Source organism: Xyrauchen texanus, chromosome 25 (genome assembly GCF_025860055.1).
Source record: "Xyrauchen texanus isolate HMW12.3.18 chromosome 25, RBS_HiC_50CHRs, whole genome shotgun sequence".
NCBI lineage: Eukaryota > Metazoa > Chordata > Actinopteri > Cypriniformes > Catostomidae > Xyrauchen > Xyrauchen texanus.
This window is the reverse complement of record NC_068300.1, coordinates 36,634,028-36,650,942: the sequence shown is the minus strand read 5'-3', so window position 1 is coordinate 36,650,942 and position 16,915 is coordinate 36,634,028. Positions and strand designations below refer to the sequence as shown.

General features: G+C 37.0%; 1 protein-coding gene across 1 annotated transcript; it reads right to left on the bottom strand.

Annotated features, from left to right (window-relative positions):
* Positions 1-298: 298 nt before the first annotated feature.
* On the bottom strand, positions 299-16,376 carry LOC127618370 (fibronectin type III domain-containing protein 7-like). The gene is made up of 14 exons (XM_052090766.1): positions 16,289-16,376; positions 14,395-14,655; positions 14,000-14,260; positions 13,652-13,909; positions 11,588-11,851; positions 9,025-9,285; positions 8,149-8,409; positions 6,375-6,635; positions 4,591-4,851; positions 3,958-4,218; positions 1,970-2,257; positions 1,491-1,727; positions 1,101-1,166; positions 299-790 (listed from the first exon to the last, which is right to left on the bottom strand). Exons 1-14 carry the CDS (start codon positions 16,347-16,349, stop codon positions 510-512), a joined length of 3,282 nt encoding a protein of 1,093 aa, XP_051946726.1. The 5' UTR covers positions 16,350-16,376; the 3' UTR covers positions 299-509.
* Positions 16,377-16,915: the final 539 nt, after the last annotated feature.

Below are 16,915 nucleotides of genomic sequence, written 5' to 3'. Positions count from 1 at the left end.
TACAAGGGTTTAAAAATAGTGTGTGATAAATTACCCATTTATTTTAACTATGCAAACAATCTTGATTGAAACAATTCAGTCCTAGTTACAGATTGTTTATGAATTATATAAATTTCTTTAAAAAAAAGAAAAACTTGTTATGCAACAATTCTTACATTACCACAAACAAGAAATCACATCTATTCACTTTAAGTGAGCTTTTCATAAAAAATATGCATTATGATTTTAATAAACATAAATCATCATATATTAGATATTACATCAGTAAAAATCTAAAGAATAATAATGATTCATTTTATTTTGATTATATTCATTATAAATGATTAGTTAAAGAGGTGATCAGTCACAAGGCTTTTCATTGTAATTGTTTAGATTCTCTGCTGATTGTTTTATCCAGTAGTGATCAAAAAAGTAATATTAGAAAGAGAAGATTCTAGTTCAGATTTATAAACAGCATCTAATGGTTGTTTATCTACATTGCTTTAAAGTCCATCCTGGAGGAAGCCAGTTTACTCAGAGACTCCAGTGGTGACACACACAGGTTGGGAATAAGCACTCTGAGTGATGGAGGTTTTGGCAGACAGGACGACACAGTAGCGTGTGGCAGGTTTTAGGTCAGTAACAGTAGCAATCTCATCATAGACTGACAGAACCTCTTTCATAGTGCCAGACAGCGTGTCCTCTCTCACAATCAGTGTGTAGTAACTTGCCCCCATTACTGGAGACCACTCAACCTGCAGTGACAGCCCCACAACACTAGCAGCCTTCACCTCAGGCACTGAAAGCTGGTCTGCAGAGGTAACAGTACATGATTAATGACAGCTTCAAACTCCTTTTATTCTTTAGATAAGTTTTTCCTCTTAATGTTTCTATCAGTCATGCTGTTCAGGTAGGTGGTTTCCACAAAACCTGTTAAGAGCATGCCTGGGTCATATTTCACCACAAAATTAAAAGAAAATAAGAAATTATATTTTTCTTGTAGAAAATGAAACTTAATTTAAGGACCATTACTTTCATGCTTTGTGGCATTATTTTATTCTAAGCAAAATAAGTCATTTTTGAACTGTTCACAATTATTCACGTGAAAGAGTATATCTCACCAGAGGTCATTCCTGCAAATATTTCAGCTGCTCTCAAGTCTCTCCTTCGACGGTTGGAGGTTTGGCCTGCAAAAGCTATGCATTAATAAACTTTGCAATTTGCACATGCAAAGATTCAATAAATATATTCCTGCCAAAGATGCACATACAGTATTCATTTTCTAGGTTAAATACCACTTAAGCTCTTTTACCACAAAAAATAATTCACACCCGTCCCTCAGTTTGTAGTTATAAGCTATATAAGCCTGTATATAAGTCTATACAAAAACACAACGATTGCCCCTAGACTTCCACTGTAAGTGAATAGTTGGTAGCACTTAAATTGTATTTAACTCAGAATACTCTTTTAAGAGAATGAGGATGACAATAGGATCATGTTTATTGTCTTACCAGTAATCACTATAGAGGCAATGCTCTCTCCTGCACTGTTCCTGGCTGTCACGCCAGTACTGGAGCCCTGCAGCCCAGAGGCCTGACAGTTGAGGTTTGTAGTGCTGCAAACAGCCACTCTGCCCTCAGAGAAGAGCTGGTATATGGTGTATCCTGTGGTAAGAGCTGAGGACTTCCATGCCACTGTTGCTGAGGAGTTATCACCCGTGTAGGTGACATCTAGTGGAGGACAGGGAACTACAAGAGATATACAGAAAGATGTTTCAGTATGTTCTGAAACAATTGTTGACCCATTATACTGAAACATGTCTATCTGTCTGTCTGTTCTGATAATATTTCCTGTCCTAAGTTTAGAAATGCTCTCTTTAAATTTTTACTTTAATTAGATAAGCTGTCCTGTTGGCACAGTGGCTGTGTGTCTTCAGTAATATCTCTATAAAATAAATAAATCCTTGCTATTTTTCAGTGTTATCTGGTACCTGTAACACCAGTAATGGCTGGAGATGGTTTGCTGATTCCAGCTGAGTTTTGTGCTCGAACTGTCAGATTGTAGGAGGTGCTACAGGGCACAGGGAACTCAAAGTAATTTCTATTTGTCCAGTAAGATGACACGTCCAAAACAGACTGTGGGTCGTCCTGGATACGGCCAATCACCTGCACCAGGTACGTTACATTAGGACAGTCCACAGAACTCCAGGAAACCCTGATCAGAGTGGCATCACCCAAAAGATGAGTCTTCACTTTCACAGTACCAGGTGGACACGGGACTAAAGGACAGTCAGCAGATGGTTAATAAGTCATCACCCAGGTTCAAAAGACTTTACAAGAGCTTCTGGGTGAATCTCATAAAAGTCATATTTCACCCCAAAATCAAAAGGCAAAAATAAATACCTCCTGTATATATATATATATATATATATATATATATATATATATATATATATATATATATATATATATATATATATATATATATATTCTTCAAGAAAATGAAGCTTGTTTTTACAAGACATATGGGAAAAATACATATATATTTATCTTGTGAAGTATTTATATGTCATGGTAGAGTTCATTGTACATTCTTTTTATATTTGCTCACTTTAATAAAATGTTAATTAAAAATACATCATGTTCTGTCAGTATAATTTTCATTACAATATTACAGGATCATATAAGAATCATCAATGAGAAATGAGAATTATAAAGAAACTCAAAAGAAAACTTTCCGAATGCATTACTGTAATGAGAACTGGGGAGATAATATGAATTTATAATGAAAATAATGTCACAATGAAATAAAAAATATACTGATGCTCCTAAAAATAGGTGTTACAAAAAACTGGGTTGAAATTTGACATTAACATGTTCTTTGTGAAATTGACAATTTTATTGATTTTTAGAACTGAGGCTAAGTCAAGGGTTAATGTGAGGTTAATTGCTTTAATAAAAGTTTAATAAGGGGATATTGCAAAATTTAATAAGGATTGCCACTCTAAAAATGCTTTTCAATTTATTATTTTCAAATAATCCTGGATCTATTTACAGGAATCCAGTCCAAAACAAACAAACAAAAAAACGAAATTATATTTTGTTTATAGAATTATTACTATTTTTTAGGACCATTTAGGAATTTTCCCCCTAAATTCTTCATACTGCAATGCAAAATAAACAAAATATGATTAAATTGTAAAATATTTATAAATAATGATTCGTAATGTTGCCTTTAATGTATGCTGATTTCTATAAAAAATATTACATTAACTTTCTTTTACTCAATAAATTGACGGAATTACAGGATAACACTACAATAAGGTTCATTTGTGAACATTAGTTAATGCATTAAGTATCATTAACTAACAATGAACAATATATATTTTACATCATTTATTGTTAATGTGAGTAAATAAAATAAAATTCTTTATTTTTAGTTTATAGTGCATTAGCTAATGTTAACATATGTTATTACTAAATATTATATAAAATAATTACTAAATGTTGAAATTAACCAAAATTAATAAATGCTGTAGAAGTATTGTTCATTGTTAGTTCATGTCAACTAATGCTTTAAACTAATGTTAACAAATGAAACCTTATTGTAAAGTGTTACTGTAACACAAATCAAGTGAGAATCATCATTGAGAATAATGAGACATACAGTACCATCAAACTCAAAAATAAAACGTCCAAATGCATTGCAGTAACGACAATTCAAAGATAATGAAATTAATGAATTGCCATTAAATTGCCAATATATATATTATTTATGCAGTGAAAACTGCTTTTTTATTTTTGGGTGAAATGAGACCTGGATATGTTCATTTGCATGGCATGCATGAAAACAGCAGGAAATATGAACTAAGAATGAAAGAATAACTGAGCAATACTATTCTAAAAAGATGTTTGTGTTGTGTATTGTTAAATAAATCATGTATGACTCTGATAATAATGCTCTGATTTGTGTGTATACCTGCGCCCTGCTGGACTGGCACACTGATGGAGCTGTTGCATGTGCCATCTGTTGCCTGTGCACTGAAGTTATACACTGTCCCACAGGTCAATCCACGGATGCTACAGGAAGTATTTGTGGTGTCACAGTGAAGTGTGTTCCCCTCCTTGGTTTGAGCCTGTGTAAAGTACTGTCGTGTTCCCTGACTCTCTGTCCATGAGAGTGTTGCTGTCCTGGTATCACACTGCACCGCTACACTCAGATTCTGAGGTTCACAGGGCACTGTAAAGACCAAAATAAAATAGAGTAAGTCACAGTCACTGGGCAGTTAATAAAACATATTGCAGCAATACAGTATACAGTACATACACAGTAACAGTGTATAAATATATTATATGGTAATATATACACAGTAAATAAAGTATATTAAGTAATAATAAACAGTATATAGCTTCAAAACGTTATCCAATCTTTTCCTAAAAATGTGTCTTTAGGGTATATGCAAGTATATATTTTAAATTTATCTCCAGTATCAATGCATTTTCTCATTTCAGATGTGGATGGCTGTGTCCTCTTTGACTGGGTTGACTGATATTTTGATACATACTGTATGTTAATAGATGCAGAGTGTGTGTGTTTTCGTGATCGTCTTACCCGTGTGGAAGGCAATCTGCTGACTGGCAAGGCTGGTGCAGTTTCCAGCTGAAGCTGTTACACTAACGTTATAAGTCTGTCCACAGTGCAGGTGGGGCAGGGTGCAGTTGTTCACAATGCTTCTGCAAGTGTGGATGTCCCCGTCTCTACCCCTGGCCATGAGAAAGTATGACTCGGCAACCAGAGAGTTGGACCATGATGCCTGCAGGCCATTTGTTTCACAAACCGGCTTCACAGACACATTTTGAGGAACACAAGGTGCTGCAGGAGAATAGAAAGGAGAGGTTTTGAGTAGGAATCCATTAATTCTGTGCCTGCAGATTTCTGCAGAATTCAATGGGCAATATTTCACAAAGTCACACTCATGCGTAACTTAGTGTGTCGTGATTAGTCACACGGCATGTAAAAACTAACGCTGTGTGGCATCACTGGTTTCTTGATGCGGCAAGGTTAAATATGCACACATGTGAGTGAGAGTTTAATGTTACAGTGATTTACAATGAATAATGACTATTCCTCACACAAGGATATCAAATGGCTTTAGAAGTCTTGGAACATAGCTTACAAGTCATTTTGACAACTTTTATTAGGGCAAAGAAATGTAATGGGTTAATTTTTGTCATTAATAGTGGACTGTTTAATGCATTAAAAAACATTAACGCAATTAATGCAGTAATAGTATTTTTTTTAACTTTCTGAAACTAATGTTTTTCCCCACTTCCTGTAGTTAAAATGGGCAGATATACATTTCCAGGAGGGTACATGCTCAACTCGACTGCACAGGAGTGGATTTACTGTACGGAGAATTGAGACTTCACTAGCAAGAGGTGAGCCAGGTGTGAGAGAGATATGGGAAAGCAGTGTTTCTCTTTACATCACATGAAAACGCTCATTCACTGTCATCTGAATCAGTGTAAAAAATGAAACCGTGCAAGACAGACCCACCATGTGTGATAGAGACTCAATGGAATTTGCATTTGACCATGTACACATTTAAATAATTTCTTTGATACAATTTATAAAGTAAATACAGTATATTCATGCTCATATTTTTTGTGTTGGTCATGTCTGTATTTTTTAATAATATTTGTTTAAATTATATTTTTTTAGTTTAAAAATGTTAAACAATTCACAGCCCTATTGTTTATTTTATTTAATTTATTTTGTAATTTTTTAAGCTTAAATCCTCCGTTCATCTTTGTTTTATTGGGGTAAAAAGTGGCATAGACATTCTTCACGATATTCACAATATAAAATTGTTTGGAGGACAAATTGAGATCACGAGTCAGAGGTTAATATGACATTATTACACAGTTCTCTGGAATATTTAATTGTGATTGGTCAATTGCAGCATTCCACAGTAAAATATTTTTGTAAAAAAAAAACTTATTAATAAAATAGTACTTATTTTGCTTTAATTTGCTTATTTTGGGTGGCTGTAAATGATCCCTTACACCATGTTCTAACCAGACACAACCAGGCAGGACATTTTCTATATCACTTGATTTCTCTCTCTGCTGTGTTGTGTTGGGTGGCCCCGCCCACAGTGACATTTTATTGGTCCAAAATCCTGCTCCAAATAACTGTATATTAAACATCCAACAAGTTATGATTGGCAGTCATGCAGCATTTCGTTTTCAGTGTGGACAGACAAATTACTTTTGCTGAAAAAACAGTGTTACTTAGTAATTAGGTTGTTCCAGTATAATGTATTTCTTGTCAAGTTTCCGTATACAGAAGATTATTAATTGTGTAGTTGTCTGTGTGGATCTGTAGTTGTGTACCTGTGTTAATTTTGTAAGGGGGACTTCGCTGGCTGCTGCATTTGTCGGAGGAGGCGGACACTATAATAGTGTACTCCATTCCACACCGTACTCCAGTGAGGTCACAGGAATTGCCTGTGCTGTTGCATTCCAGGATGCCGAGGTCCTGACCTTCTGCTGTGGCCACGTAGATGGAAACGCCTTCGTTCAGCTGCCAGCCGACTGTTATATGGCTACTGTAACAGTCCATGTGTGCAGTGATGGATGTGAAGGCACACGGAGCTGCATGATTGGACAGAGATTACAAAGTATTCAGAATGGATTTTTAAAGTTCAAATCACATATAGGCCTCATTTACACAGCTAAGTCCTCATGGTGGCGTAGTGACTTGCCTCAATCCGGATGGCCTCAGTTGCCTCCGCATCTTATCACGTGGCTTGTTGAGCGTGTTACCGCGAAGACATAGTGCGTTTGGAGGCTTCACGCTATTCTCCACGGCATCCACGCACAACTCACCACGCGCCCCATCGAGAGTGAGAACAGTCAATTGTTTGGTATAATTTTAAAGAAAACTTTTCAAAAAACATTTTATGATATAGATTATGATAAATTATGAGACTCTGAAACAGCTGAAAAAAAAAAAACTTGAGCCATTTTTCTAATTTAACATTATACAGTTTTCTCAGGGTTTAAATACGACATCTCCAAAAAACTGCTTTTGTTTTGTTCCCAATCATGTCATCTGTAACTAGGGATACACCGATAACACTTTTTCTCATCCAATTCCGATATCGGAAATCTCAGTATCGGCCGATACCGATCCTGATCCGATACCAGTGTTTTATTTTGCATAATCACTTTAGTATATCTTTAAATTATTGTGTCGAACTAATTGGGAGTACTATTTAATATGTAAAGAAACACAAACCTCCAACTACACATTATTTCAATATAAATGTATAGCTTATTATGAAAAACTTCATTATTAACTAGTATACTGGATAATGTAGCAGCAAAATTAACAGTAATTCCAGAATAAGTCATCAGTAGGAAAGAAGCTATTTTTATTTTTTTTTTGCTATTTGTTTTCAACTTGTATCTGGATTAAGATTACCGATCCTTATAAAAGCTTCAGTATTGGAGCCAATACCGATCCAGGTATCGGATCGTGCATCCCTACCTGTATCTGACTACATTTTGTGTTGATAAGACAAAGCAGTCAATTGTTACAGCGTTAAAAATATTATTTATCCTGTCTCCAAGTGACAAAAACCTCTCCAAACAAATAAAACATAATAATTGTACATAAGTAATTGCACATGCAAATACAGCAGTGACTAAAGGTATGCTCTCTCTCCAAAGCATGCAGGCATGAGTTAAGAGATCTCATTCAGTTCCATTCTGTGTCATTTGAGCCATCATTGAGTTTGTCATGTACTTGGTGCCATCTCCTGTTGGCCATATGTAATTAGTGTGAAATCCTCTTTGCCCATATTTGGATGACTTTCACCTCTGGTTGCAATGATCTGAATCCTAATATGTTCGGTTTAACATTCCATGATGCTGGACAACGTACTAAATCATTTCCGATGAAGTCATCTGGCTTCTGTAGATTCTGTAGCTTAAACTAATCTTAAAATTGAATGTGTTAACTTTTGGAGCCCCAGTTTATTATTTTGTCACTGTGTTTATAAGTGTATCATTAATGTGTGTGTGTGGATTTGGAACAATGAAGAGCATGTGAGTACCGATGTTTCTGTATACAGTATGTGGGGAAATAGTAGTGTGTTTGTACCTGTCTGAATTTGGAAGGTGTTGCTGGGTCTGCTTCTGCAGAATGAGTTCACTGCAGTGACATGGAAGGTGTACAAGCCTCCACACCGCAGGTTGGGGACGTTACAGTGCAGTCCTGTAGTTGAGCAGCTGGAGTTATCTCCGCTCACATCCACAGCCAGCACAGAGTAAGACTCCGCTCCCTCTGCTTCTAACCATGACACCAAGGCTGAGTTGGTAATACAGTCCAGGTTTCCTGTCTCTCCCAGAGGAACACATGGAGCTAAAGACGCACAAACACATGACCTTTTAACACATAAAACCTGCCATGTACTGGTGCAAGGAGAAACGGTATTCCCCTGTTTGTCATTTGCCAGGGTTCCAGGTCATTTGTAATCGGTTTAGTGATGTAACTCTTTAGTGACAAACAGATATATTGGTCAGGCCAGTTATTTGGCCATTTATTGTCTGAATGGCCAATTTACAGAAATGATATCTTCCCTTTGTGTCAGTTCCAAAATCTACAGACAGCCTTATCATTAAAGTCAAATTTTTGTCTTGTTTTCAAGAAAAAATATCCAAACCAAATATCCTTAAACAATATAAATGTACATGAGAAGCAAAATTGCGTAAGATATGTAATTTTTTATTTTTTTTAAAAGAAAGTCCTTCTTTGCTCCTCAAGCAAACTTTCTTGTTTAAAGGATGTGATCGTTTTTGCAGAAAATTTATAAAATATTTTTTTTAGATGTGTACAATTTGTGTTTAGTTTAATTTCAGCAATTCTGAATCTCATTTGATGTCATTAAATTGAATTTATATAGACCACTTTAGATATTGTCATTGAAAATTCAATATCAGTCAACCACTAGTAATTTTGAGTCATTGATAAGGTTACCTGAGGAGGCTTTAACAACAGTACTGGGCTGACTCTCACAGCCGCCCCTGACAGCTGTCACAGTAACGGAATATGACCGGCCACATGGCAAGCTACTGATGGAACAGCTAGTGCCTGTGGATTCACAGGACAGGACAACTCCTTCAGTGGTCACTGCCTTCACATGGAACGATTCTGGATCCGGATTGGCTTCCCATGTGACAGTTATGACACCAGCAGAGCAGTTCACCCGAACATCAACAGTCTGAGGAGGACAGAGTGCTAAAAAGAGAGAGAGAGAAAGAGAGAGAGACCTTTCATACACATGTTCTAGACATAAATAGCGTAAATTTAGGTATGGATGTCCATATCAACTTTCAGAGAATCGAAAATGTCCCCACCAACATTTGAGCAATTTCACTACTTAGAAAATATTTTAATATGTTTTTAATTTTCATTTAAATAATTATTTAAAAAAGATAGCATCATTATTCATGTGTAAATAGTTTTCTGGTGTATCACGTGGCACCTGTTATTATTCTCAGCGCTGTTCAGGATGAACCAATCACACTTGTTTATGATTCCTGTAAGGGCTTTTTTTTAGTAATTCTCTAAATCCATGGATATCCATTTGTATCTTATTTTAATTCTTTAAACTACTGATTTAAACAAGCATACTTTTCGTGTACAAATGTTTCCTTTCTAAGACTAAGTCAAAGTAAGCCTTCTTGAGGAAGATGCCTTTGAATTTGAGGGACTGCGCTAGGTAAGGGAGGTGGATTAGAGGTGCATGATTTTAACCCTTTAAGTTCTGAATGTGTTTTTTAATATTTCCTGTTTCAGTGGCATACCCTAATAACTCGAAATAAAAAAAAAACAAGGAGGTAAAGTGTTTGGTATCATTGTAAAGGAAAGATTTATTTTTTTAATGATATAGATTATGATATATTCTGAGACACAGCCTAAGAAACTGCTGAAAAATCGCAAACAATGTAGCCCCAAATTCTGCCTTATTTGACATTATGTATCTCTGGGTGTAAATAAGGTAGTTCTGATGATTTTGTTGTGTTCCCATTCATGTCAACTTTATCTGAGAAATGTTTTTTTTTTTAATATGACAAAGCAATCAAAAGTTATAGCATTACAAAAAAAGAAAAAAAAAGAAAAATCATAGTGTCCAAAAGCCTCTCCAAACAAATAAAACATAATAATTGTACATAAGAACTAATTACATATGCAATCACAACAATAACTAAAGGTTTGCATATCATGGAGACATGATTTTAGTAATGAGATTTCACAGAATGAGTGCCTTTTGAATCGATGAGTCTGCATCAGTGAGTTTTCGTCATTTATTTGGCACCATCTACTGGTGGCCATATGTAACATTGTGCTTCATGTGGATTATCTGATGATCTATATGCATGTGTGTGGGCTTGTTTGAAAGATAATCACCTCCTCTAAGTGATGGTATGTCAAATGTCATATGTTCTGTTTATTTCTCATTCATTATATAAGTGAAAACTTGGCATATATAAGTAACATAATTGTCAAAGACATATACTTAGCTATTACTTGCTGTATTTTTGTCTGTGAGTAAAACAAATAGGCTGGTTGTATTCTACTGTTTGAGAGCTTTACAACACATGACATATGGCTGTTTGATGAGTTTGATGGTTTTACTGATTGCAATAAAGTGCAATTGTTTTAATAAATTATCAAAATAGAATACTTCTGATTTGTCTATACATTTAAAAGAACTTGTTCAGTTTTGGTCATAATGGCTGAATGCATTGGAAAGTAGAGCTTCTAAGCTTTCTACCGATTCCTAATTTGTGTTAGTCAACACTATAGTTATACATATTTTGATGATAATTTTTTTCTCTCTCCGGTGGGCCAATCTAAGATAAAGGATTTAAATGCTAGTATAATAGCACAGACAACCGATTGCCAACCCAAATTAAGAATTTAGTGGTAGCCAATCACAATATATAATTTTATTCTGTATCAAATTAACTTGCGGAATGATTTTAATGCATTCATCCTTAAAGTTTATAAAAGATGAAGCAGAAAATATTAGACACTCATCTAATCTGTGTGTGTGTTTCTATGACAACATAGCAAGCAGCTTGTCAAAATGAGTAGGTCTACATCAGCGCAAGAATGTTTGCATTTTTCATATTTTTCATATTTTCTGCATACAATGTATAGCATACATTTAGCCGATATATGTTTTATTTTGTATTGGAGAAGAATATCGAGGTAAATACAAAAAGCATATATTGCCTATAAAAACACAGGAAATCAAATAATTGCTCAAAATAGTGCTTGTAAAAAAAAAGGATCATATTAATATGTTTGGGGAGAGGAATAGAACACTTTTTACGAGGAAATATTGTCCCTATAAACACTATATGTTTTCACATTCATAATATCAGCATTTTGAATAATGTCCTTTTTGCAATATGTCCCTACCAACTTTCAAACCAAACCTACACCCTTGGTTCTAGAGGTATATATAATTTACCTTAACTCTTGAGGTTCAGCTGTGCATTTTAATTGTCAGATATCATGTGCTACTCACCAGTCTTCACTTGTGTAAACGCACGCTCCTCGCTGCGGCACGTATTGTCCGCAGACAGCACAGACACATTGTAGGTCTGTCCACAAAGAAGATGCTCCAGGTTACAGTGGGTCACGCTGCTGTTGCAGTAGGCAGTATGGTTTCCATCTACTGTAATGCCCTCAGCCTGGTAGGACAGCGCTCCTGAGGCACTCTGCCACGTCACAGCCGCAGAGTTAGACAGGCATATGAGAGATGCCTGCACATTGGTTGGGGCACAGGGCACTGAGGAAGAATAAGACTGATTCAGACTGAGAGTTCAGAGTCTTTTTGATTGATTCATAGCCCTTTTCCACTGAATTTGTGATGGTTCTCGTGCAGAGTCTGTGCTCCGCTGGTTCATGGCCGGGACAATCTGTAGTAAACCAGGCGTGCCTTTCCACTGACATGAGAGCCGAATAGTGACGTAATGGGTTACTGTCTACGTCGTAGTTTCACATGACTACCTCAAACATAAACAAACATGGTGTGTCACAGTGTGTTTCTATACAGCTTTTACTCTTGATTTTGAGGACATATTTAAACATACAGATTAATGCAATCCATCGTTATTACATTGTTCAAGATTGTCAGAGATGACATCTACTCTAAAGATGACAGGTAATGCAATTACATTATATTGTATGAACTTTGGCTTAACTTGCTAAGTTCTGTAAACTGAAACAGTGGAATCATTAACATTTGTGTGGCAGATGGTTGTATTTGGTTCCCCGTCTGTCGCTCACTTCAACGTTGTGTCGAAGAAGCAACACTAGGGGTCTCTCTTGAGAGCCTCACGCATCTCTGAACTTGAGAAAAGTCCAATGAGAAATTGGCAGACAGAATTTGCATGTCCCGCCCCCGGACATACAGGTATAAAGGAAGGGAAATATGCGTTTCCATTTCATGGAGCCAAGAACGAGGTTCGGCCATAACAGTGGTCCGGTTCAGCGTCGTGGCCAGGAGGAGTAGTAACCTAGACGATTTGTGCCATAGCATGTAATATTATTGATTGAGAATCCCACCGTTTAACTTAACAGATAGCTGCGATCTTCCAAACTTAGTGATTAGCTGATCAAAAATCCTCTTACAGAACAAAACAATGCACAACATAAGAAGACAACAGTGTAAGAAAAGCTAAAAGAAAAAAAGTTGGCAAATATAACAACTTACTGAGATCAGCTGGAGAGGACATCGGCTGTTTATTATGAGCGTTACTGGCTGAACTCAATGCCCCAGTTAGTTAGCAGGCTGGTTGGTGTCCAAGTCCAAAACATAATTTCTCTGTCCACTGTCGCTATTGCTTATATCCTCTTATGGTCCCTGTACTCCCTTAAGTGTTTTTGAATTTGTTTATGATTTGGTCAGTTGTCTGATTGAAGGCAGCGTGCATCATTTCGTGCTGTATCTTCATTCTTGTAGAGTATTTTTTTTCTTTGCGATCTCTCTAGTTTATCTTGGATCTTTGTAAATACCATATCGCATGTAGAGCACTTGTTTCATCGTGTTACCTGAATGCTTTTGATGTCTGATAATTTTGTGGGTTTTTTATTGTTGTTATAGAGGGAAGATGTACTTCTTGCTGCAGATGGTAACTACTGTTGTTTAAAACTTTAACATGGCGATGAAACATTATCCCGCCCTCCGTCCCCTGATGTAATCGGTTGAGACCAGAAAGCCATTGGGGCTGGTGCGGAACCAGGTTTTTGGCCCTGGAACGGCCATTTATGCGGTGGAAATGTGCAGAACAGTTCGAGAATTCACACCGGCCCAGGAACCCGAACCATGTCGGTGGAAAAAGGCTACCAGAGAACTGGATCATTAAAGTCATTTGTTCATGAATCAGACTAAACTAGTCTCACTGTATGTTTGTTTTTGCATACATACTATATTTTTATATCATGTAAAATACAGACTTCAAACTCAGGGTACTCAGTTAAAATATAGCTTATTTTGCTGTACTGCAATTAAATAGAGGTGCAAAAAACACTTTGCTGTCTTCATTACCAAATGAGCATTTTGATTGCTAAAAAAGATGTTTCTCACCAGAGTGTAATTTTGAAAAGGCTCTTTGGCTGTCACAGTCTCTGTTCTGGCTGGTGACTGTGAGGTTGTAGGCTTGACCACAATACAAGTTGGGTAATCTGCAGCTGGTGGCCGGACTATCACAATTTGTTTGGTGTCCATCTGGACTGGATGCTTGCACCAGGTAAGACACACCTTTCTCTCCTGGTTCCCAGGACACTACACCTGTGTGGCTTCCACACTCCATTTTAGCAATGATTCCTTGTGGTTCACATGGAACTGGGCAATTACAGACAAGAAGATATGAATTTTAAGGCATGGGAAGGCAAAATTTAATTTGTGTTTTATATATAAATGGTGTCATCTCACCTGTGTCCAGCCATATGCTATAACTGTTATCACTGGTACACACATTGTTTGAGGCAGTCACACTGATGCTGTAGGTGAGTCCACACAGTAGCTTAGTGAACTTGCATGTACTGCTGTTGCTGTTACATGATGATGCAAAGCCCCCGTAGCCCTGAGCGACAGCAGTGTAAAAGACGGCTCCTTTGCTAGGATGCCAGGAGACATCAGCCACACCTGATCCACAGCTGAGGTTTGCCTGCAGCTGGTCAGGTACACATGGCACTGGGGACAAAGTGAGAGTCAATATTTGGGTCATTGATTAGGGAGCTAAAGTTGTTGTCATTTTTGTCAAGTTCTTCAAGCACAATCACATACATTCACGTGCCACATTGTTTTTTTTATTAAGCATCACATACCTGAATGCAGTCCTGTGATTGTACTCTTGGACACATTACAGTGGTGGCCAACGGCTACCACACTGACGGTGTACTCGGAGCCACATATGAGGTAAGGCACAACACAGGAAGTATTTGTGGTGTCACATCCTGTCAAGTCGCCTTCTGTGCTAATGGCATGCACTACATATGACTCCGCCCCTGAACCATTATTCCACTGCACAAATGCAGCATTTGAAGAACACAGCCAACTTAACTCAACATTTTGAGGTGGACAGGGTACTGTTGGTATGAGAGAGAGAAAGAGGCGCATGAAAAGCAATTACAAAATACAACTTGGAGCATAGAGTAGTTTTCAAATTAATAAGAAAATAAGTCATTTTATTTGTTGAAGCATACAGTTTTAAAGATGTTAGGATTGATTAGAAAACATTTATGATAGAATATTTAAATACATGTTTTTTTTTCTTTTAAATGTTTCAAAAAAAATTCTGATATTTTCCCTCCTTAGTCCCAAAGTACCAGGGTAGGGTTGCACCAGCTCCACGTAAGGTCTCGTTTAAGTTGACACCTAAAGATCAAACTATGGGTTTAGTAACTACTAGTTTGTAATTAAGTTATTAATGCAAGACTTTGCAAGCAGGTCCATGTTCGTAAGCTTTCCATAATGAGCAGTCGCACAATATGACGTTTACATTTATTGATCCAATATGCAGCCTTAATATTAGATAACAGAAGTGTTTAAAAGCCGTTCATTTCAGTTTTATCTGGTTATGGTTGATGTTCAAACCTTTTTGTCTCACGTAACTGTCAGCTGTAATAAATTGCATTTCCATTGACATATGATAAATACAAATTTGGGATGTCAATTGATTAAAAATTGTATTGGAATTAATTACATGATATGTCAATTAATTAATCGAATTAATCCAAATCGCATATATTATTATATACTGTATAATAATTAAATAATTATTATATACAGTATATAATTTAATCATTCAGATAATTCAGAAAGATTTTTTCTCCAATTGGAAAGCCTAATTCATAGTTCGCTCTAAGTCCTAGTGGTGGCATAGTGACTCGCCTCAATCCGGGCGATGGAGGACAAATCTCCGTTGTCTCCGCGTCTGAGACCATCAATCCGCGCATCTAATCACGTGGCTTGTTGAGCGCATTACTGCAACTGGGCCAATTGGTTGCTTATGAAGCCTGACTGGAGTCACTCAGCACACCCTGGAGTCGAACACCAGGTGTGATAGTCAGCATTTTTACTTGCTGAGCAAACCAGGCCCCCCAATAATTCAGATAGTTAATATGAGTTGCATTATTGTAGCAAACTAGTAAACCATTGATTAGGCAATACAAAAAGTGGCTTCAGAGGGCAATACATTGTTTATTTCCATATTATTGAACATAAGCCACTCATTGGCCTACAGTTCACAGCCATTCATTTAGCAGTTGAATTCAGCAATCTGTCTCAGGTAGACTTATTATAAGGGCTTTTCTAAGGACACGACAAGCATCTCACTTTGTATAAGACACGTCATAAACACAGAGTTTTTATGTTTTATGCCGGGTCGTGATCCTACACACCTGGTCCCGTATTAGGCTAATTATGCCTCCGTGAGGGTTAAAGGTCGACTGCAGAGGATCTTGCGGGAGAGAGAGATGGTTTACGGATATGTCCGTCGTGTGTGTTTGTGTCTTCTTTTAAGTTTATCATTAAACTATTATTTATATTGAAAAGCCGGTTCTCGCCTCCTCCTTTCCATTGATCACGTTACAATATCTATATCAGTATAATTAAGTATAATTCATGGGGAAGCAAATGCCATATAACAGTACAAACAGTTTCCTGAGAATATCCCTTGATTGCAAAGTACAACATTTTAATCAACTTTCAATTTGATACCTGATGGCACTTCCAGGGCAGGTCCACGTGTGCTGTGGCACTCTCCATCATATGACACCATGGTAACACTGTATGTTTGTCCACAAGTCAGTCCCTTCAGCTCACAGTTGGTGTTGTTGGAGGAACAGGTGGAGGTGAGGCCCCCGGGTGTTCTGCCATCAGCAGTGTATGAGATTGAGCCATTGATGGGGGTCCACTGAAGCAGCACAGAGTCAGAGTAGCAGTCCAGGTGTGTAGCAGTTACCACTGGAGCACAGGGAACTACAGGAAACACACATTTATAATGAATAATGACAACTGTTATACAACGTATACACATATAGAGAAAAAAGGAGAGAAGTGAATCTTACAAAAACATGTCCAGGTTGCATTTCACCCCAAAATCAGATCATACCTATCTATTAAACAACAGTACCTGTGTGGAATTGTGCTGCCTGACTGGGCAGACTGGGGTATTCATCTCCAAATGCAACCACCTGGACAGTGTAAATTTCTCCACAGATGAGATTACTCAGAATGCAATGTGTGACAGGGCCAGAGCTATCACAGGACACAAAATCATAAATACTGCTCCAGGCATAAGCAGTGTAGTATAACGCTCCCTTGCTTGCGTTCCATGACACATGT

What these genes read in the sequence shown, in the direction of transcription:
- LOC127618370 (XM_052090766.1), bottom strand. Translation starts at nt 16,349, where the DNA reads ATGGTGTCATATGATGGAGAGTGCCACAGCACACGTGGACCTGCCCTG. An exon ending in TGCCTCTATAGTGATTACTG is followed by an intron (nt 1,167 to 1,490) that starts GTAAGACAATAA and finishes TAGCTTTTGCAG; the next exon opens with GCCAAACCTCCAACCGTCGA. An exon ending in ATTTGCAGGAATGACCTCTG is followed by an intron (nt 791 to 1,100) that starts GTGAGATATACT and finishes TTACCTCTGCAG; the next exon opens with ACCAGCTTTCAGTGCCTGAG.